This window comes from Pongo pygmaeus, chromosome 15 (genome assembly GCF_028885625.2).
Source record: "Pongo pygmaeus isolate AG05252 chromosome 15, NHGRI_mPonPyg2-v2.0_pri, whole genome shotgun sequence".
In the NCBI taxonomy this organism is placed as follows: domain Eukaryota; kingdom Metazoa; phylum Chordata; class Mammalia; order Primates; family Hominidae; genus Pongo; species Pongo pygmaeus.
The window spans coordinates 75008562-75030294 of NC_072388.2; the positions used below are offsets into that span (position 1 = coordinate 75008562).

The 21733-nt window shown below is 48.1% G+C and overlaps 1 protein-coding gene and 1 long non-coding RNA gene across 4 annotated transcripts in view; one reads left to right on the forward strand and one right to left on the reverse strand.

The window, feature by feature from the left end:
• Positions 1-12520, forward strand: part of IFT43 (intraflagellar transport 43) — a 102469-nt gene extending 89949 nt beyond the window's left edge. For 2 of the 3 annotated variants that reach the window (XM_054448056.2, XM_063651924.1), the window contains 4 exons: positions 11063-11135; positions 11385-11460; positions 11996-12058; positions 12227-12520. In XM_054448056.2, the coding sequence (XP_054304031.1) occupies positions 11063-11135; positions 11385-11460; positions 11996-12058; positions 12227-12346 (332 nt within the window). In that variant the 3' untranslated portion in view covers positions 12347-12520. Of the gene's footprint in view, positions 1-5360; positions 5456-11062; positions 11136-11384; positions 11461-11995; positions 12059-12226 lie in introns of all 3 variants that reach the window. The other variant, XM_063651925.1, reaches the window with a different exon arrangement.
• Positions 472-20744, reverse strand: LOC129012462 (uncharacterized). The gene is made up of 3 exons (XR_008493612.2): positions 20505-20744; positions 9329-14915; positions 472-8988 (listed from the first exon to the last, which is right to left on the reverse strand). It is a non-coding gene; the product is annotated as an uncharacterized LOC129012462 (long non-coding RNA).
• Between the last annotated feature and the right edge of the window lie 989 nt (positions 20745-21733).

The following is a 21733-nucleotide window of genomic DNA, read 5'->3' on the forward strand; positions in this document are numbered from 1 at the left end:
TAGTGGGTAAGAAATTTGAAAAATCATTCTTGTAGGAAATAATATTGGTAATTAATGTTTGTGTTTACTGTGAGCCAGGCGTTATGCCAACTGCTCTACCTGCCGTACTTCAGTTAATCTTCACAATTCTAAGGAGACACAGTGATTCTCACCATCTTACAAAGGAGGAAACCAAAACTTTATGAAGTTAAATAACTCATCGAGGTCACATGGCTAATAAGCAGTGATGTGCTCTCCAGGTGCGGGGAAAGGTCCTGATTGGTAGTGTTTGCCAAGTCTGTGGTGTAAATACTCCCACCATGATTGATTTCAAACTCCCAACATGACATCACTGATTTCAGAGGTGGGAAGAGATGGGCAGCAGCACCATCACATGGTCTTTACTTCCTCCATACAGGTACACGATAGGCACACATAGCCTCAAGATCACAGATAATAGGAAAATAGTAAAATTCAGGAAGTGGTGAGTTTTGAGTATTTATTACCTTTCTTTTTAGTATAATTTACTTAATTATAAGAATGTATAATTTCATCCTTAATGATGTTTTCGTTTGACAACCTGCAGGCAAAATTCCTAAGAATTTAGCAAGTGGCCCTTTGGGGCCAGTGCGAGCTGCTCCAGCACACCACAGCTGGGAAATGATGGTGCTGGGACTCGGACGTGGTCTTTGTGTCTCCTAACCCCCACTGCTCACAGCCCTACTTATGGAGGAGACCCATCTCCACCTGTTCTCCAGCCGCCTGTTGCATATCGGCTCCCCCATCACGATTCTCAGCTTTACTTCTTGGCCATGTCCTCAGTTCTGTTGCTCCTCTCATTGTCAAGTCTTGTCTACAGCAGGGCCTGGGCTGGCTAGAGACAAACACAAGAGACCAGGTCTTTAAAGCTCTCATGACATGAAGCAGATCTTCAGGTTTGACCGTTCCTCTCTTTTTTCCATCAAATCCATGGAGATTACTTTTACATGATGAGTTGAAGAGTGCCTGTGCTAAATCCTCCAGAGGAGAGAACCTATTTTAGGGCTGGAGGAGTTTCACTGGGCTTGTACAGATTGCAGCGTGAGTATTGGAGAGTTTGGGAGGTTTGGTGAGAACTGAAATTCCACAGAGCACCACTGGACTATGAGACTTGACCAGACCTCCTCTTGCATTGGCAGGGCTAGGCCAGAGTCCCTAACTATGCCCTGAAATGTCTGGGTCACACCAGACTTTCCGAACATACCATCACGAACATCCCTGCTCAAAACAAGGTTGACAGTAGTAACGTCTCTGGGATTCCATTTTCCTTGTTATGTGAGCCGCTTGCTTGCATGCATCTGAAGAGGTAGAATGTGAAGAATGAAAACAGAAGTCTTGTGCACACATGCATGTTTTAAACGAAGCAGGTTGTATTAACCTTCCTCCAGGAACACAGAGAGAAAGCTCTGTCAGTATTCTGTCGTGCTATAGTCTGTTAGGAGGATTGTGATTAATAGCAAATCATCCAGCATTGAGCACTGACAAAAGGAAAAGAGAGTTAAATCTCCCCAAAATCATTATAGAGATCAGGTTTGTATGCTGTAACTCCTTGGATTCTGTCCCCATTTAATACAGAAGACAGGATCAGGATAGGACAAAGCCAATCCCATTTAGTTTTGTGAGACTGTCCCAGATGTGACTGTATGTGGTGTTTCAGCTTTCAGGAAGAGGCACGAGCACTTCCCACCTCCACACAGTTGTGACAGGAGCGGGTGAATGAGGATGCGAGCAGGAGAGCGGCCTTAGATGGATGAGGACCACTGCCCAGGGAGATCTTAAACTGCTTTGATTTTTATTTGACCAGAAAGAAAGACAGGCTCAGTATTCTAAGGTGTCTGTTTCCAGTGACAGGGACTATATAAAGAAAAGGCACCATGTTCTCTGCAATGGAAAAAGATAGGTGGAGTTGTAGAGTTGCTCCAAATAGTCTTTGTAACCCAGAACACAGCAGGTTGTGGCCTGGGATGACTGGTGACTGTCTGTGCTCTCCTAAATAGAAGGCTGTGGTTCATTTCTCCGTTTGAAGGCTGGCAGCTAGGTGTTGCCTAGGTGAGATGGGAAGGGACAGGCATGTTTGTGCATCTGAGGTTGGACTTAGGACGTCACTTGGCCCTCAGTTGGAGAAGTCTTTTCCTTCTGACACATCACACATGGAGATAAGTTTCTAAAGGAGGACTTGAGGCAGCAAAACCTACATAGGGCAGAAATCTGGGGAATCCTCTGACCCTCGCAAGAGGCAAACTTCATGGCCAAGTGACGCATCTTCCTTTCGTGCTTTAGGCTCTGCCAGCTTTCTGAACATTCAGAGATGTCCTGTGTGTGTGTGTGCGCATGTGCATACATCTCTGTGTGTGTATACTTGTCTATATACACACGCAGGAGGACACAATGTGATTCCTGAGTCCATAAGTGTGGTTGACGAACTAGGTTTACCTAAAAGACCCTTTAAGAGAAAGCTTTTGAAAGATGATTACAGAATTGAGACACCATCATTTAAAAGTGCCGGAGGCGAACTCCTTTGAAAATTGCAGCAGCGGAGGGACAGAGAAAGAGCCCTGCCGCCCTTGATTGTTGCGCTGCTCCCTCAGGACCCGTTCTCCCCCTCCCCCCCATTTCTCATCTGATAAGAGAGCGAGCAGCAGTAAGACTCCTCATCTGTCTTATGAAAATTCGATTCCGAGTGGCTGTGATCAAAACCAGTTGGCTGTCACCAGCAGTGGCCTTGCGCAGAGGGAGCCGCTCAGAAGCGTTCCGTATGTGGGGGTGTCACGGGTGGCACTGATCAAAGGAGCATTTTTTTAATAAATATATATAAGGAAAAATACAAAACCTAAGGATTTAGAATAAAAGCAGTGTAGTTTGTCTTGTTTTTCTCAGTGTAACATGAAGAGGATGAAATAGAATCAGATATGCCTGGTTTCTAATGTTCTTCCACTGGCGGCTCTGAGAAGGTGCTCTCTGTCACATTAATACCAGATCACTCATCTTGGGCCTTATTGAAGACAGTGGAGAGTTCCTCGGCTTCCGTTCCTTCTAGCCACTTTATTTCTTCATCACGTTTAAAGTCCTTTACCCCTCCTTGTCCTTAACACATTTCCACAGATGAAAGCTGGGGCCTCCACGAGGCTCTGAGAGAGCTACTGCAGGACTCTGTTCTTCGTTTCCTTCAATTGACAGTAACCAGTGGGCCATACTCCCTAAAGGTCACCTGGGCAGATGACGCCGGGGTCCTCTTCAGAATGGGGTCATTTGAGACTGCTAGGCTCTTCCCTATAGAGAGTCCTCTCAGGGCCCTGCCTGACTCTCAGGCCTGCAAGGCTGAGTCCTGGCTGCTACCACCTTGCATTGCCAATACTGATTCTTGTATAACCTTCAGTGGACCTGGGTGGAATGACAGGAACATTGCTGTCTAGGGGATGACATTCGTGGCTCCTTCAGAAACATGCTAACATCCCTCTGTGGGTAACATAATGAGGTCCAGCATTCATACACCATAGTGTCTCCAGAGCCAAGTCGACGTGCTTATAAACTCCCTTCTTTGCTGAAGATCCAGCCAGATCCCAACTGTGCTGAGGCCGGACTGACCTCAGAAACCAAACTCAGTCCAAACCTCCCTCCCCAACCCATTGTCAGCCAAGAGAGCTGTCACAGCTTGGGGGGGCTGTGAGGAGCAATCAGCTGTTTTGATCTTCCTCCTCTTAAGGTCTGTGATCTTTTTTCCCAGCAGTATCAGGAGAGATTCAGTTTGGAGGAGCATGGAGGCATTTCAACGTATGGGCACCCCAAACGGGCACTGCAGAACAGGGCCTCCTCTCCCTGTCTCCCCATCGCATGCCTCCTCGGGGACCTGCTCCTGCATGGCTCCTGACCATATGCCTCGCTGTGTCTGCAGGGCCACACGCATGTTGAATGTGGTCAGTCCTGTTCCACACCTTTTGCAGCATGGCTCCGTAGCCACTGTCGCAGTTTTCAGACTCTTTTTCTCCTACCTGCCAGTAACGAGCACAGCCCTGGACCCAGCTCTAATCAGGTGAAATCACAAGGGACACATCTTCATAAAGCAGACCTGCCAGAGACCTGAGACGTGTTTGTGCCCCTTGTCCCCTGATTCGAGGAGTGCAGGGGACCGCTCGGGAGCTCCTCTGAGACTGCCTCTTTCCCTTGTTCCTTTGGGTGTTTGAAGCCTGTTGCCTCCTGCTTTCCCTTTTCTTTTCCCTTTTAAAAAATTCTCCATTTTTTAACTTAGAAAAAAATTATTTATACGATTGAGATCCACTAATTAAAGCCATTTTCTGGTATTTGGTTACTGGAGCGTTTGATGTCTCTCTGACAAGACCATGAAATGCACGGAGTGTCCACAGGGACAGAATTTGCTGAACACGGCTCTTTGTAAATGAGGGGACATAGTGTCGCAGCAGCTCATGAATATGAAACGCCCATGATGCCACCTCAGTGGACTTGGGAACACAGATGAATCCTGTCATGTGCTAAATGAGACCAATTTCTTTCACTTAACTTCATCTTCAATCAGACCTTCTTCCATTTGCCTGTTTAAAATTCCCCATACGTGATGCAGAAGGTAACAGCATTCAGTAAAACAAAGTTTTGTAGCTGCAGAGAAAAATTCTAATGATCTCTGGTTTTCAGTTGTCATTTCCTAAAAACATGGGCATTGTTTTCTTCCACTTGAGAGCTCTGAATGTCTGTTGACTTTGGGCACAGAATCAGGGGTTTGTCTGGACGGCTCTTATTGGGGTGTCCTTAAGCGGCATGTCCAGATCGCTTTCATGTGGATTGGTTGTTGAACTTGGCTGTGTATGGTGGATATGAGCCTTGAACAGCCTGTGAGTGCTCTGCAGTGGCCAGGGCACTGAGTGGGAAAGAAGTTTGGGAAGAGAATGTGTGTAACCAAACAGCATTTGCCTTTGGAAGCTCATTGAGTAAATGAAGTGAGTGGGGTGGTGTCATCATTAAGCATCCTGAGGAAGCTGGAAAGCTAAGCCAACCATTTGTATCATTTGCTCAGATGTCAAAGTGAGAAAGTGCTGGAGTACAGAAGAGACTTTATGTAGTTCTCTAGAAGCCCTTCTGAACACGACCAGGGAATCCTATTCAGAAATCCCCAACCAAGAAAATTAGCAAAGAGTTAAGGGTTACAGAGAGGAAGAAGCTCCCTGCCTGAGGCATCTCTGCCTGGGTGGGACCCAGGGGCCAGATTGGGGTGTCTCCTTTGTTCTCTCCCTGCTGGAGTTAGATTTATACTCCAGGTGAAGAGCTGGGTAGTGCTTGGGGTATACTCATTGCAAGCTGAGTCCAATCTAAGAAGTCACTTTCTGTTCTAGCGGTACCCAAACAGGCAAACAACAGCTGGATCTGAACGCATGCTATCACAAAACACATCACAGAGATTTGGGGCTGGCTTCATTGGAAGAGGCAGGTAGGCTTTTGACTGTCAGGCTACAGGAACTGAAAAGGATCCTTCTGGGACTTTGCTAGGTAATTAGCATTTTAGTGTGTGCATGTGATGATATTATCCATAATGAATGTATTTCAGGCCAAATGGCAGTTGCCCTCACGTCCAACAGCTCACATCTTTGAAACCAGTTGTAATTGATCTATTGGTATTCCATAAGTTTCTATTATTTAGGCAGCACCCATTTATTTCTGTGGTATCATCTGCTGAACGATTTTTTGGGTAGATGTGTTGGGTGTCGGCAGAGTAGTGGTCTAGTATCAAGATGGGTTTCCCATTTGGCGATCTCTCTTTTTGAAATAGATTTGTACTGCTGTTGCTGTGCGTTAAGAAGCCTCTGTTGGGTGGTTCCAGAATGTGGAGATTGGTGAAGAGCAGTGTGACCCAGCCTCAGGATGGAAGCCAGATGGGCCATATTGGACCAAGTTTGAATGACTCTTCCTCTGAAACTTTGTCTCCACACATCCATTGTTTCTTGGATATGCACAAGCCTCTCCCAGGGGGCCTTGCAGCTCTGAAGGAAGCCAAAGCCTTTGCTATGACGTTATCAAATCCAGGAAGTAGCCAAGGATTACTCTTATTTGTCCTTGGGAAATGAATCCTACTCAGGCAGCTTTAGGACTCAGTAGCAATTCTAATTGGAACAATGTAGAGAAGTAGAGAAGGTTGACATGGCTCTTCCGTGTGTGTCACTTCCTGACCTGAGGAGCATCTGTTGAATGCAGTTCTATTCAGTTGTTCCTAATTTTTCCAGTCCTTGGAATGCACAGATGCCTGGGATGTGGCATTGCTGTCAGCTAGTTCACCATCCAGGAGGCAGACTTGGGGCAAATTTCATGAATTGTACCACCTGCAAGGTAGCGAGGGCTACCCTGTGGCCACGAATAAAGTAGTATGGAAGGATAAAGTAGGAAGCTCTTATTTCTGCTTGTTAGATTCAGAAGTGATCCACTAAGGAAGGGACACGCATTTTCTGTCCTGCTTAGTCCCTCTGGATTTCCCGCCATCATGCCTTGGAAGGGGTCTGGCGTAGCCCAACCACAACGTCCCGCCTTCAGTTTCTCCAGTGTTTCCAGTTACTTCTCACCGCTGAGCACCTTTGCAAATGTTGTTCCCCACCTGGCTGAATCCTGCTTCTCCTTCAGCTTCAGCTACCCTGTCCTCAATGCAGAAATACATATTCTTCCTTCTTTAACTCCTCAACCCTAACCCTACTAACCCTAATCCCACACCCCCAAATTAAATCCTCTCTGGACTGGATTAAATGCATTGTGGAGCAGTGTTCAATAGAATATTAGAAGGTCATTTAAAAGAAGTAAAATACATCTATATATTGATAAGGAAAGATACAAGCAAGGTGCAGAACAGTGTCTGTGTAGTGTGATCCCATTTGTGAGCATTTTTAAAAGGACATACGTGCTGTGTTATTCGCGAATTCTTTTCAGCAAATAAATATGAAAAAATCGTTAACAGTGATTACTTCTAGGGAGATGACTGGGTCTCACAGAAGGGACATTTTTCATTTTAAACCTTTCTATAGCATTTGAATTTATTACTACCTATAATGTTACTTTTGTTTTAGAAAAATAATTAGGTTTCCCTGTTGCTTTCCATCATGAAATCCAGTTGGTTTCCTTCTTTGTGTGTATTTTAATTTGTAAGCAGTACCTTTCTTTGTGTTTATTAGCCTCCACCAGACTGGTGCCCCATGAAGACAGGGACCATATCTATTTTATTTGCTGTTGTTACTGGCATGGTACCTTTCACGTAGTGGGTGTTCCATCAGTATCCTTGAACGAATTAATGAAAGAATGAATGAACAAGCAGACAAATGGAGTTTCCTCATAGCGTGGCTGACCAGGCCCCACGTGGGACAGAGAAGCAGGTTGAACAGCTGTGAGATAGCCAATGTCGAGGCAAGGAGCAGTGCACAAGGCAAGGAAGGAGTCTTCTGTTTAAGCATCAGAGCTGGGGCAGAGAGCAGTGCGGCCGTGTGACGGTGGCACTGCCTGCCGGGGAAGCTGGGGATACCGGCTCCCATGGTGCCGGGGGTTTCAAAGCCCTCTTGCCTCACCTTCCCCTCCTCGGGCTGTTCAAGGTACCTGGCCACCTCCTCCTCCTTGGGGCTAGTTTAATAAGATAGGGTTGGTGGAGACGGAGTCTCTGGGACTCTGATGTGGTGCCTTTTTTCCATTCTGCCCCATTTAGCCTTGTAGAGAAGTAGCGAGTCAGGGTGTATGGTAACGGAGAGGACTTAGCATATCTCTAGTTATTGGAATCGAGAGAAAGACCCCAGAAGAGAGGACATTAAGTTTCACAGGACATTAAGTGAAAGCTGTCTCGACCATGGGCAGCTGTCCCACCCCTTCACTATAGGAGGAGGTGTCTTTGAAGGCATTTCACTTTTGAGAAGAAAGCCCGTGTGGGGCATGGCAGGGCTCAGGCATTGCAGCCACATTGAAGTCCATTACTCATAGATTCACTCCATGCAAGCTGCTTAATCTTGCTTAGCCTCAGTGTTTTCTTCTGAAAAATGGCCATCACTGGGCAGGAGAAAATGAAGGTGGAGCCATGTAGTTTCTCTACATATGTAATATTATAATATCGGTGAAGTCCATAAGAATAGTTATTGAATATTATATACTGATCACAGTGCTAGTATTTTATAAAGATCATTGCATTTAATACTTACAGCAACTGACTGGGTGGGCGTGAGTCTGATCTTCATTTTATTGATGAAGAAATTGAGGCATAGAGAGAAAAAGTCACACAACTAGTAGGTGGTGGAGCCAGGGTTTGAAGCGGACCCTCCTTCCTCCAGAGCCTGCTTCTTAACCATGGAGCAAGGAGTTCTACATAGCACGCCCCTGACCTCATTGCAGCTGTTCATGTTCTTCTCAGTATTAGCAACATTGAAGAAAAGGAAAATAAAGTAAACATAATTTTTGGATTTTTTAAAATGGTGGTTGCTTTTCAGTAGTACCAGAACTGACTCCTGTCTTCCTTGTATTGTTTCTGTTAAAATCGTGTGCTTTGCATGTCATACTTTACAACCTGAATCAGGCTGCGTCACCAGTCCACCTTTGCAGGTCGCCACTGTCTCTTACTGGAGGCAGGCCGGATCACTGCTTATAGGTAATTTTGTGAAAAAGCTAGTTTCCTAAGTCTGTTTTCTTTTTTCTGTGTTCGTTCATGGTATATGTGAGAGTGGGGGAGCGGGGAGGGGGGAAGGAGATAAAGAGAAAAAAAAATTCCCCAGAACATATTATGTGCTCATGAGCACTTGCCTGTGATTGTAAATCAGAAACTGTAAAATTGTGAAGTTCTTTGAAGTTTGCCCAAAACCTGCTCCGCAGACACCTGTTCTGCTGGGGGCCGGAGTTGGATGGCCTGCCTCTGCTGCGATGGCTCAAGCTGTCACTGCACAAGAATGTTCCAGCTTGCCTTGGCCTGGCTGTCATCGCTGGCTCTGTCCCACTCAGGCAGTTCACCGGGTTCTGCTGGGCACCAAGCTTCCAATTAGAGAGAAATCCCACTGTGTGGCCAGCCCCACCAGCGCCGCTCTGAGTGGCCCCTTTGCCAAGGCCCGAGCTGACCTCTGATCTGTCACAGATGGGCCAGCCCCACACTCTTTGTGCACATTTGGAGGAGGGGGTTGGGGACGAAGAGGGAAGCCTGTGGGGAGTGAGAGTGGACATCGGGCAGAAGTGCAATTCCTCAGAGCCCCAAGACGCTGGGCAGAGTTGACAGGACCCAAATGCTAAAGTTGTGGAGGGAAAGGGGAGTTTGGGAAGACCCTGTCCTGAGCCCTAAACTCAGCACGGGGCATTTTCTTACCAACTTCTGAATATTCATCTCAGGCTGGACTCTGCACCCGAGGAGAGCCAGGCGCACTCCAAAACTGTCACACTGCCGATGGTGCGTGGCACAGCCAGCTTCCTCCCTGTCCCTCCACAGGGCCTGTGCAGTCTTACCAGCCTGGAGAACGGCATTCTCAGCAGCCTGCACAATGGACTGTATTAATCACGCAGAACGGGAGGGAAAAAGAAAGCTAAATTTCTATTAGCATAAGAAATAGAATCTTAGAGCGTTCCATATCCAATTCTCTAGCAGGGTAGAGAGATATAATCTAAGCTCCGAACAGCTTCTTTCTAGCTATAAGACTCGCTAAATGTGGTTCATTATTTGGGGGGTGGTGGATGTGTCTCTTCTTTATTTTCCCTATCAGCAATTTCTTTCTATTTTTATCCCTTTTCACTCTTTGTCCCTTGTTTTCTCTGCCTGTCTCTTTCTGTTGAATTTTCTCTGTGTCTGTCTCTGCCTTGCATGCTCTCTTTTTCCAGGTAGGACATCTGTGCCTCCACAGTCGGAAGTCATAATAAAGACGCCAGGCTTGGAACTGACATTTTCATCCTCTGGCGTCACTTGAGTAGAGTGATCAAAAAGTCTAAATCATGAATTGCCTGAAAGTGGCAAGGGTCTTCTCAGCTGTTCTTGAAATGATTTTGCAACTCTTTTAAAACTAAGATTGAATTCAATCCATGAAAGCAGAAATGAAAGATGTCTTCACCAGTCTATCTTTGGGATTTTTCCTTCTTTCCTTGTTTACAGTTGCTTTGGGGATTCCAGGATTGTCTCACCCCACCAGGCCTTTTTTCTTGCACCATCTCTCCCTTCTCCCCGACCCCTGACTGTTTAAAACAAAATCTCTCAACCAGTCAGTGATACTCGGAGAAGGAAATGTTTCTTTAGGATGTTAGGTTGACCCATGAGAACATGGACAATTTTTGGTCTCTTAAGCAAGTTGCCACAATTAATGGATGGACTGGTTTCCCAGTTCTCTATTTGCATGATTTTGTTGGACTGGTGGAAGAAATGGCCTCGTGTCTCCTCGTGTGTTGTCTGGAGAGTTCAGAGATGGAAAATCTTGAGACAGCAAGCAAAGCATGATCGTAGAATCAGCATCACTGGTTACGTTAGACCTGGCAAATGGAGGCCTGGATCGCAGGGAGTCAGGCTATGTCATTAGGTGGAAGATGCCCTTGAGATGCAGGCTGAGGGCCCTGACGATTGCACTCTGGGGCTAATGCACATAGAGATCTGGGTCATGAGGAGTGGCACTCACTGCGACATCCACTTTGTGACACTACACATTCTCAGTTCCTCTGTCCCTGACCATGCCAGGCTCACTTGTCAGTTCCTCTTCTTTCCTCTCCTCTAATAAGCCCTTCGTTACATTTATTTCTTTACATGTCTCCTTGGAGATCCACTGCAGTGGCTCCTAACCTGTCGTACGCATCAGAATCACCAAGGAACGCCTGGGAAAAAAATCTGGATGCTTGAGCCCGACCCAGGAGGTTCTATCTCAGCAGATTCTGGAGTGAGGCCTGGGATTGAGACATCGTTGAAACTCCACCTTCGATCCTACCCCTAGTTTGTATCTGATTGTCCTTCCTGCCCCAGCCCATAGCCCCATGGCTGGTGTGTTGAAGGGGAATGAGTAAGAAGTGGAGGAGCAGGCACAATCCCTGTGAGTTCTGCAGACAGTGTTGCCTCTGCCTCTCCTTGCAGATATTCCTATCATTCCGGATCTGGAGGAAGTACAGGAAGAAGACTTTGTTTTGCAGGTGGCAGCCCCTCCCAGGTAGGTTAAATTGGATATGACTGGGGAGGCAAAGAACACGTGAATTAATACACTCCAGATATCATCTATGGTGGACCTTGATGTCAATCTGGATCTTTCTGGTGTTGGGCTCCATCCAGGGTTCCCATTTTGTTATTCCCATTCTGGTCATCCCCAGCTGTATACAGGGCTCTGGGGACGGGGGCCCGGCAGCACTCCTGGAACGGGTCCTGCCTGGGGTTCCCTCCTCTCGTTCTCTCTTTCCTTCAGCATCCAGATAAAGCGGGTGATGACCTACCGTGACCTGGACAATGACCTCATGAAGTACTCAGCCATTCAGACATTGGTGAGTGGAACAGCTTCTGCGTAGAGAGGCGGGCTTCAAGCAATGGGCTTCAATCCGCAGAGTTTTCTCAGTTCCTCCCAAGCTATACAGCACCTCTACCAGTCCCCCAAGGCTGGCTGCCTGGCACCCATACCTCTGCTGCAGGTTTTATCCTTGTTCATCTCACAGCAACCCTGGACCCGACATAGTCCAGTGTTTCTCAGTGCCAGCCTCCCACCTGCCTCCATGGCTGCCCACTTGGCACCTGATGGCACCCCACTCCCCTCTGTCCCTGTGGATATACTGCTGTCACGCTCAGCCCTCCTGGTACGGTCCTTTGCCCCAAAGCACACCCAGCATGTAGGAAGCATAGCCTTTCCTCATTTCTCAGTGGGCATGTGTTTTCATTCATGATTTTACTCTCTTGTGAAGGCATTCCTACAGGTCTCAGTTTGGGAAGTTCTGACATACAAAAACTGATGCTGGTTTTGCAAGAAAGAGTTGCCTGAAAGCCCTCAAGGTGCTCAGCCTGACCTTTTTTTGTTTGCATTCACAGGATGGGGAGATCGACCTGAAACTCCTCACCAAAGTGCTCACGCCAGAGCACGAAGTCCGGGAGGTACAGTGGTGGCAGCAATTCCCTGGTCTCCCAGCTCTGGCATTCCCATAACCAGCCGACTCCCGGGCTGGCCTGTGCCTCCCTGAGGCCTGGATGGGAGGGAGAAGTCAGCTACAGTTGAGGGAAAAGGCCTTTCTTTGTCTTACCCAGTGAAACCCTTCTTGGCAGGATGACGTCGGCTGGGACTGGGACCATCTGTTCACTGAGGTGTCCTCAGAGGTCCTCACTGAGTGGGACCCACTGCAGACGGAGAAGGAGGACCCTGCGGGGCAGGCCAGGCACACCTGAGCCCGTCACCCATGCTCTAGACGTGAAGAAATGCAATGTGCTTAAAGCTAAAGAAGCTTGTAAGCAGCTCCGAATTTTTACCTGGAATATTTTGTAATAAAAATATTTATATTCAGTCAACCACATTGGATAATTCAATTGCAATAAATTGTTTATTCTGTGCCATCTCCTCCATTTCTTTCCAGTCTCTTCTTGGAAAAATGTATCACAAGTGAAGAACAGCTTTTAAACCAGCTGATAGGAACTCAGAACTCGCGGCCTTGTTGCGGAGCATGTGGGAGAGTTCGATTCAGGTGGAGAAGGAGTGGGCACTCCTACTGAAAGTTGTTCACTTCTCGGGAGGTTTCAAACAGTTGCCTGCTGGGGTTCTGGGGCGGGGCCTCCCTTCCCGTGGGTGTTCTGGGTCCTTTGTGACCTTAGTGACGCAGCACTGCCACCTGCATCATAGGATTCCAGGCAGCTGCAGCGGAGGGAGGAGGCGGTGGGAGGGATAAGGAGACCCATTCTTCACTCGCATCAGGGTTTGGTGGCTGTTGTGACAATATTCTCCTTTCTCCCTTCTTCCTGCAACCCATGCCTTGAGCTCCAAAAGCTTCTACAGGTTGCCAGAGCCTCATTTCTGATTCTCATGGGAAGGGACCAGCCAGCAGCCCTGAGAATTCCATGGAAGCCCTCTCTTACAGAGCCTGGGCCTCCCTTCTCCTTATCCTTTCAGATAAGTCGCAGCCATCTCCACCGCCGCAAGTATTATAACCGCCTGGTTCCAAGATGTGCTGAGATCAGGAGCAGAGTCCCACCCTTCTCCTAAACAGAGATGTCTTTTGTTTTTGTTTTTCTCTTTTCCTCCCTGAGACTTCTTATCTGAGGACAGAGCCCCTTCGCTGCCTGCTTCTCTTGGATGCGGCTTTGGGTTAGGCTGGCAGCAGCTAACTAAGGCCCACTCCCCAGCCATAGGGAGTGCTGAGTGCTTCTCTTATCCTGCCTGGAAAGCCCTTCATTAAAATTCAGAAAAACAAAGAGGCTCAACACATCAAAAACCCACTGGGGGGTTATTTTTGTGTGACTACGGTGCCCTTCCCCGGCGAGGCACATGGCTCCGGAACAGGCAGAGCGAATGCTTGTCTGTTAATTATAAACTCAGGGATTTAGTGGCTTTAGGGTTCCATTTCCTCCTTTTCCAGAGTCACACTTTTAACCCAGGCAGCCCCTCGTTGGAATAATTCCCATGGCCACTGAAAAGTTTCCATCCGGGCTAGTTTTGCTTGAGTCTACATCATTCTGAAACCCAAAGGAGAAAGGCTGTATTTCTACTCCCTTAATTTCTACTCCCTTAATTACTGGAAATCCAACTGCCTCAGGACTCTGATAACCTTGGCGGTCTCCAGCCAGCCTGAGCAAGTGGCTAGGGGCTGACTTCCTTTATTTTACAACAACAGCAGCAACAAGATCTAACATGGAGCTCTAACATGCTGGGTTCAGCACATAAGAATGAACAGATTTCATCCTCAGCCTCCCAGTAAAGCAGATGCTGTGGTTATCCCATTTTACACATGAGGAAACTGAGACACAGAGGTTAAGAGATCGCCCAAGATTATCCAGCTGAGTGGCAGAGCTGGAATTCCAAGTTCTGATGCCACAGCGCTTTAACACCTGTGTTTCTGTTAATCCCTACTGCCTTCATCTTGGGAAAGTAATCCAGTTTATAGCAGACAGAATTACAAGTTCACTGGGAGAAAGAAGTCCACTGCCACCATCCCTCCCACCATCCCTCCACTGCCACCATCACTCTTGTTTGTGGAGTGACCACAGAGCAGAGGGCTTCTGTCAGTTCCCTGGTGTGAAGCCTGGCAACGTGGGTGAGCTCAAGAGTCCTGGCCCCAGGGCAGTAGGACCTGGGTAGGAGCAGCTCTACGTTGAGCAAACTGAGCTCAGCCAAATCAGGTCCAGGCCACATGTGACTGAGTCTCCTTTCACTTGTCCTGTGCCCTGGCTACGTCCTGTCTGGGCTTTTTCCTTTACCCAGCATTTGCTCATCATGTCTTCAGGGTGCCAGAGGAATGGGATGTTCCAGAATCTACGACCGCCCAGTTCTCATCTGACATGGAAAATACCTTCCTTAGGTTACATCCAACGTTGTCATATACTTGACTTCAGAGAGCCTTTCAGGAAGATAGCCTAAGAGGGCAATGACAGAATCAATAAGCATCCACAGGTAGCAGCAATATGGTTTTGTGCAGGCATGGGGGAGCATGAAGTGAAGAATCTTGGTGCTGCCATTTCTAGTAATACATGGCTTGTTAACCAGTTCCTTACCAGTTTCTCTTAGACTGGCTCAAGTCACCTCTGAGCAGGCTTGGGTAGCCGAGCTGGTCTCTGACAAAATCTCCCCTGGTGTCTTTGGCATTAGGTGGTCACTGCAGACATGCCGTTCATAGGCTGGGCTGTGATGGGGAAGTTCATTACTTTGTGGAATAATTGATTGCCACTTCCTTCAGGCCAGGCTTTTGTCTAGGCACTTCAGATACAGAACTAGACAGGCAAAACTCCCTTCCCTTATAGAGCTTACATTCTGGAAGGGGAGATGGACAAATAAAGTAAAATAGATAGTGTCTTAGGAGGTAAGAGATACTATAGAGAAAAATGAAGCTGGCACAGGGAAGGGAATGCTGGGGAGGGGGGTTGTGATTTTTTAATAGGGCAATCAGGGGAGGCCTCCCTGAGAAGGGAGCATTTGGGCACACAACTGACAAGGTGAAGGAAGGAGTGAGACTGGTGCCCAGGGAACAGTGCTCTCAGTAGCAGGAACAGTATTTGCAAAAACCAGGAGGAAGGCATGGGCCTGACCTGTTGGAGGAGTGGCTGGAAGTCAAGGTGCCTGGGGCGGGGGTGACAACGAAAGAGAAGGTACTCTGGCTCGCTGTGCCCAAGGCCTGGCTTGTCACAGGAAAGGCCTCTGGGTGTCTGGGGTCCTCTCCCTCCTGTGATGACAGCATTCTCAGGCTTCCTTGGGCTTGACAGGCAGACTATGGAAAACTTTCCTCAAACTACTGCATGGCCTCTTCATGCCTTGGCCTGGAAGAGGCAGAACTATTGATGCTACATTGCAGGAGAGAACAATGAGCTCTGTCTGTCAGAGACCAGAGATTGGGAGGCTGCTGCCAGCTCCCCACCAGGAAGGAGGGTGTGCCCACTGCACCAGACAGAGAGGCACTATAAGGCCCCTGCACGGAGTGCTCCCTGGGAACTCGGCTCCCAGTGAAGAGCTCAAGCCAGAAATTCATCCAGGCAGGCCAGCAGCTGAAGCTTAGATCATCTCTATCCTTGACTGGTGGTTCATCTTTGCTAAACCCCACGACACTCCAGATGGGCTTTTATAACTACATGCTCTCATTGGAAACTGATGCCACCACCTGTTCAGTGTTGCTTGATCAAAATGTGTTACTGGCACAAATCAAGGCCTTCCTGCTTAGTAGGTAAGGGCGCTTCTGGGCTTATTGCTGCCGGAGACCTGCATGCAAAGTGCTGTTTACTGCAGAGAGATATGGAAGCGTAGACTCTGCCTTGCTTGACCAAGCAACACCATGCTTTTCTCCTTGAGATCAAAGAGTCAATGGGGAAAAGGGTAGGTAGAGGGAATAGGAGTAAATAACGGTGGCAAAGAGCACAGGTTCTAGAATCAGGCAGAATGGGGCTCCAGTCCCAGCTCTGCCATGTAGCTCTGGGCACTGGAGCAAGCTACTTTCCCTTTCTGATCCTGTTTTCTAATCTGGAAAATGGGATGATATTAGTATTGTCTCCTTGGGATTGTGGCGCCCAGTAAAAGCCAGCTGCTGTTATTGGATTTGAGAACTGGATAAGATTGAAAAGTTAACATGGGAAAAGTGACAGTTTATGGCAACAGTGCCTGCAGTTTGCTAGGGGGTATCACCTTCATCTCCCCTCATGAATCACTTCTCAGCCATGGATGGAAAGATGGCTTGGCACCAGGTTTTGTTTTGTTTTGTTTTGTTATTTTTAACAGCTTTATTTAGGTAAAAGTTGTGTGCCGTAAAATTAAGAGTATACAATTGAAGGTGTACAATTCAGTGATTTTTTAGGAAATGTATGAGTTTCTGCAGCCATCACCATAATCCTGTTCTAGAACATTTTCCTCATCCTACAGAATTCCCTTGTGTCCATTTACAGTTAATTCCTGCTTTCATCCCCAGCCCTGGGCAACTGCTCTCCGGCCCCATCAGTTTGCTGATTCTGGACAGTCCCGAGTAGCTGGGATTACAGGCGTGTGCCACCATACCCGGCTAATTTTTGTATTTTTAGTAGAGACAGGGTTTCACCATGTTGGCCAGGCTGGTCTCGAACTCCTGAGCTCAAGTGATTCGCCTGCCTCGGCCCCACAAAGTGCTGGGATTACAGGCGTGAGCACTGTGCCCGGCTGCACAGATGTTTTCATTCCCCCTAGGTAGATTCCTAGGAATTAAATTGCTGGGTCATATGGTATGTTTACGTTTAACTTTTAAGAAACTGCCAAACTGTTTTTCAGGGCCTCAGTTCTTTAGGATATCAGGGTGAAGTAAGTACTTTTTTCTTGTTTCCTGTCCTTAATTTTTTCATAGGCTGCTGTTGAGTTTGTGGGAGGCACATTCTTCTGATTCCTCCCTCCCTGCCTTCTTTCTGTCATTGAGTTTATCTCTGCTTTGAGAACATAGACCTCATCTGTTTGTATTCCCCACTAGCCTGTAAGCTCTTCCAGTCTAAGACTGGGTGTTGATTGCATTTCTATCCAACTGCATGCCTCTTCCAGGAGTTCAAAGTCAAATAAAGCACACTCCTGACCTCTAGAAACTCACAAGCTAGCAAATAAATAGTGTGTGAGTGAAGGAGCCCATATGATCTGCAAAATACAGATAGGAGGAGAGAGAGAAGGATACTTCGCCCACCAAGAAATAACAGAGGTGGGGCTGATTTGCTTAGAGCGAAGGCCACTTGTTCTTGTAAAGTTTTACTGGAACACAGCCATGCTCATTTGTTTACATGCTCATTTGTTTACAACAGCTCATTTGTTGATGGCTGCCTTTACGCTACAAGGGGCAGAACTTGGTTGTGACAGAGATCGTCTGGCTTGCAAAGCCTAAAATATTAGCTATCTGCCGCTTTGCAGAAAAATGTTGCCAACCCCTCCTTAGAGGAGAGAATGAAGATGAGAAATAACAAACCTGCGTGCTCTCAAAGTTCAGCTGCTTGTTTCTATCCAGGAAATTCATTGCAGCAGGAGTGATTTGAGTTAAATGTAAGGAAAGACTAGAAGAGTGGGGAGATTCTGGCCCCTAAAAGAGAGACAACCTTTCTTTAAGAAAAGGAAATGAGTACTCATCAGTTCCAGGAACAGGCACATGATCTATCTGGAGACAAAAAAGCTGGAAAGGGGGACATCTGGGCTCCTTCTTGGCCCTTTGATCCTACTTGGGATGTGGGGGTGAGGAAGTCTCTAGGAGCCAAATGCCTTTGTCAGTGGGCTCAGGATATTGAGGAGAAGGCCCAGTGGAGGGGGTGTTAGAAGCAAGGGAAGGGGAAAATTTTGATTTTTCTTTTGGCAAGGCAGAAATCAGAAAGCAAGGGTGGTGGGAGCAGAACGAGGAAGAAGCCGTTCTTCTGTGGCTGTGCCGGAGTGAATTAATTCACGGCATATGTTCCTAGCATCTGTCGTGGTGACCTGGACTGGAGGGGTCAGTGAGAGAGGGGACCATGCCAGGACTGAGCATTAGCCCAGAATTCCCGGGCTGCAGGGGCTCTTGGCTCCCACCGAACGCTGGCTGGCCAGCCCACCCAGGAACAGCTGCTGCAGCTGCAGCCACCAGTGCTGCCTCGGGGAGGAGGGAGAGCATCCCCTTCCTGTGCTCCCCACAAGAAAACACCTGGCCAAGGAGGGGCTGGGAGAAGACCAGAAAGAATCCTGCAGAACGCTATCTTTTCCAGACCTTTAGCGGCGGTAGATTCCACCCAGCAGCCACACGTCCTGCCAGCAGACTGCAGGTGTGTCCCCAAAGGACAGCACGGGAGGGGTGAGAGAGCCACAGCCCTGAATGGAGAATGAACAAGAATTTGGGGACTTCCTCTTAAGTGCCAGTCCCAGAATTTCCCTGGATGCTATGTGGGCTGCATGGTGCTGAAGTGTCCCTTGTGAGTTGACAGTCAGCCTAGAGGAAGCAAGGTAGGCAGGCGTGGTGGCTGAGAATGGGATGATGCCAGGTTCACATCTCTGCTCTTCCACATTGCAGCTGTACGACTTTGGGTATGTTCTCATAAATCCTTGAGCCTCAGTTTTCTCATCTGTGGAGTGACACTGAAAATCATTCCTGAATCATAGGGCTATTGTGATGATTAAATGAGCTGATGCTTGTTGAGCTGATGCTTGTTAAGTGTCTGGCACAAAGTAAGCCCTCAATGAAGATTAGTTCTGATCACATTGAATGGGCAGGCAGTGGTCATTTGTGCCTGATCATAAATCACAGGGCATTAGGACCTGACTGGACCTGAGTGGGCATCTACCCCAAGGTCACAAACTGGAGGCCATAGGCTGATGCTGACTCACAGGACATGTTGGGTTTGGCTTATGCACTGTTTTTAATTGTTTTGTTAATTATCAACATTTAAAACTGAAAGGTTTAGACTTCCAGCTTCTCTTGGAAAATAACTGCTTGCTCCCAAAGTTCAGCTGCTTATTTCTATCCAGAAAATTAATTGCAGCTTCCAGCTTCTCTTAGAAAATGGGAGGATCGGCCGGGCACGGTGGCTCATGCGTGTAATCCCAGCACTTTGGGAGGGTGAGGTGGGCAGATCACAAGGTCAGGAGATCGAGACCATCCTGGCTAACACGGTGAAACCTCATTTCTACTAAAAATACAAAAATTAGCTGGGCGTGGTGGCACGCGCCTGTAGTCCCAGCTACTCGGGAGTCTGAGGCAGAAGAATTGCTAGAACCTGGGTGGTGGAGGTTGCAATGAGCTAAGATCGCACCACTGCACTCCAGCCTGGGCGACAGGGCGAGACTCCATCTCAAAAAAATAAAAATAAAAAATAAAAAAAGAAAGAAAAAGAGAAAGAAAATGGGAGGATCTGGCCACTCTGGAGCTGCCGTTCTTACAGCAGCTATTGACTGGAGCTGAGAAGCAACAGCTTTTAATGAGTAGCAGTTGATCAGCCCACCCGCTTCCGCGGACACATTCCTGCCTGGCCACTGCAGGCATTCACTTTAAGAGCCCTGCCCAATCTTCTCATTTTACCAGTGAGGATTCTTTCCCCCAAGGACACTTATCCAACCAAAGTCATGTTCCTGAGCCTGGACCCTGGTTACTAACAAAAGCCAGCATCCTTTGTCAGTAACCAGGGCCCTTGCCTGCCATCTAACCTCACATCATGCAAGCTGTGGAGAAGGCCCAGTTTCCCTACCATGGGTTCTCCTCCTCTGATCAGCCTAACTCTGTGTCTGGCACACATCTGACAAGAGTTGAAGCAGAGTCCTAGGCTATTTCCAGGACCAGTAACAGGACCCTTTGCCAGGTGCCCAATGTGGATGGTGTCTGTCCCGTGCTCAGCAGTCACAGGGAATGGTGGGAGGTTTGCCTTCTTCCTTCTCCGGCCTCCGCCAGTGTAGGCATTATAAAGGGGCCTCGGGGGCCACCTAGCAGCCAGCAGCATCTCTACACAGGCCACTCCGTGTCCAGGCTGAGACCATGTGCTTCCCAGCCTGTGACTGAACATGGCAGTGGTACAAGGGCTCACCATTTCTGGCCAGCACAGGACTTTCTGCCGCAATCTTTGCATGGCGTTCCCCATGGGGAGGCCAGAACTTTCTCCAAGCTGTGCTGCTGTCTGAGACACTTGCCCTCCAGTCCTCCTTCCTGCCCTCTCCCCTTTCTCAGGCCTCAGACCCTCATCGCCACCTGAAGGCTTTTCCTGTTCCTCCTCCTTCGCCTCCCCCTTGATCTTTCCCATGAATTACCCTCAGTAAATCTCCTGCACTTCCAACTTCGCATTGGTATCTGCTTCCCAGATGAGCCAAACAGAGAGCTGGTGGTGGCCCAGCTAGACTCAGGGGGCAACGACTCCTGGCTAGGGCTGAGAAGACACAGCCTGTTACAGGGATAGGGAGCGGGCTCACCTCCAAAGCCAGATGGCTCATGAACCCTAGTGCGTGCTTGAGATTCAGGTCAGGGATCCCCGGTGGGGTGCCAGTAGCAGATCCCTCTTTCATTCAGGTAAGCGCCAATGTGGAATCCAATCCAACTGAGAAGGCCCGAAAAGGAGGAGCTGGAAGCCCCTCAGGGGGCACTCGGCAAGAGTTTGGTCTCCTCTCAGCAGGAGTAGAAGCCAACTTGGTGTCTTCTTGCTGAGGTAGGGCACGGATAGCCTCTGTTGATGGCTTTATGGGCAGAGAACAAGGGATATTGTGACATACCAGGCCTGCCAGGAGACAGGAAGTGCCTGCCATCTATAGCGACACCTGTTGCCTCTCAGGATCTGGGGATCATCTCTGGATGTGGGAGAAGAGATGTAGAAGCAGTTGCACCCCAGACCTTGCCGGGGCAGGTGCCGGGAAGTAAAGCCACCTCTCTGATATGGCAGAACGGGGCAGGGCATGCTCTGATGGCAGAGCAGAGGCTACTGTGGATTTTGTGAAGGGGCCAGCTTGTTCTGACAGGAGAGGAAGGACAGCTCCCCACCATCCCTAAGGCGCAAGGCCCTCCAACGTGGTCTTGGAGTTTTAAGGACAAAGGCAGTAGAACACAGGTTGAACAGGAAGGTGCCTCTCTGGGAGATTGAGGCTACATAGATGGGAGAGATGGCACTTAGTAGGAGAACTAAGCAAAGAGGGAAAACATTATTTAGCTCTTTAGGGAACAGAAATTAACCAACCTAGGGGAGTAGGGCAGGGCAAGGATTGACTTTAAAGGAACCAGAGAGAAAGTTGCTGAGGGGTGGGGACTAGGGGGTGGAAATGTTCCATATCTTGATTGTGGTGGCAGTCATATGTCCGTTTGTTGTATTTGAAAAACTCATTAAACCTTACGCTTTTAAAAAAGATGATTTTGTTGTTGTTGTTGAAACAGAGTTTTGCTCTGTTACCCAAGCTGAAGTGCAATGACATGATCTTGGCTCACTGCAACCTCCAGCTTCTGGGTTCCTCCTGCCTCAGCCTCCCAAGTAGCTGGGATTACAGGCATGTGCGACCACGTCTGGCTAATTTTTGTATTTTTAGTAGAGATGGGGTTTTGCCATGTTGGCCAGGTTGGTCTTGAACTCCTGGCATCAAGTGATCTGCCCCATCCACCTCGGCCTCCCAAAGTACTGGGATTACTTTTTTGCACATGGCCAAAAAAGGATGATTTT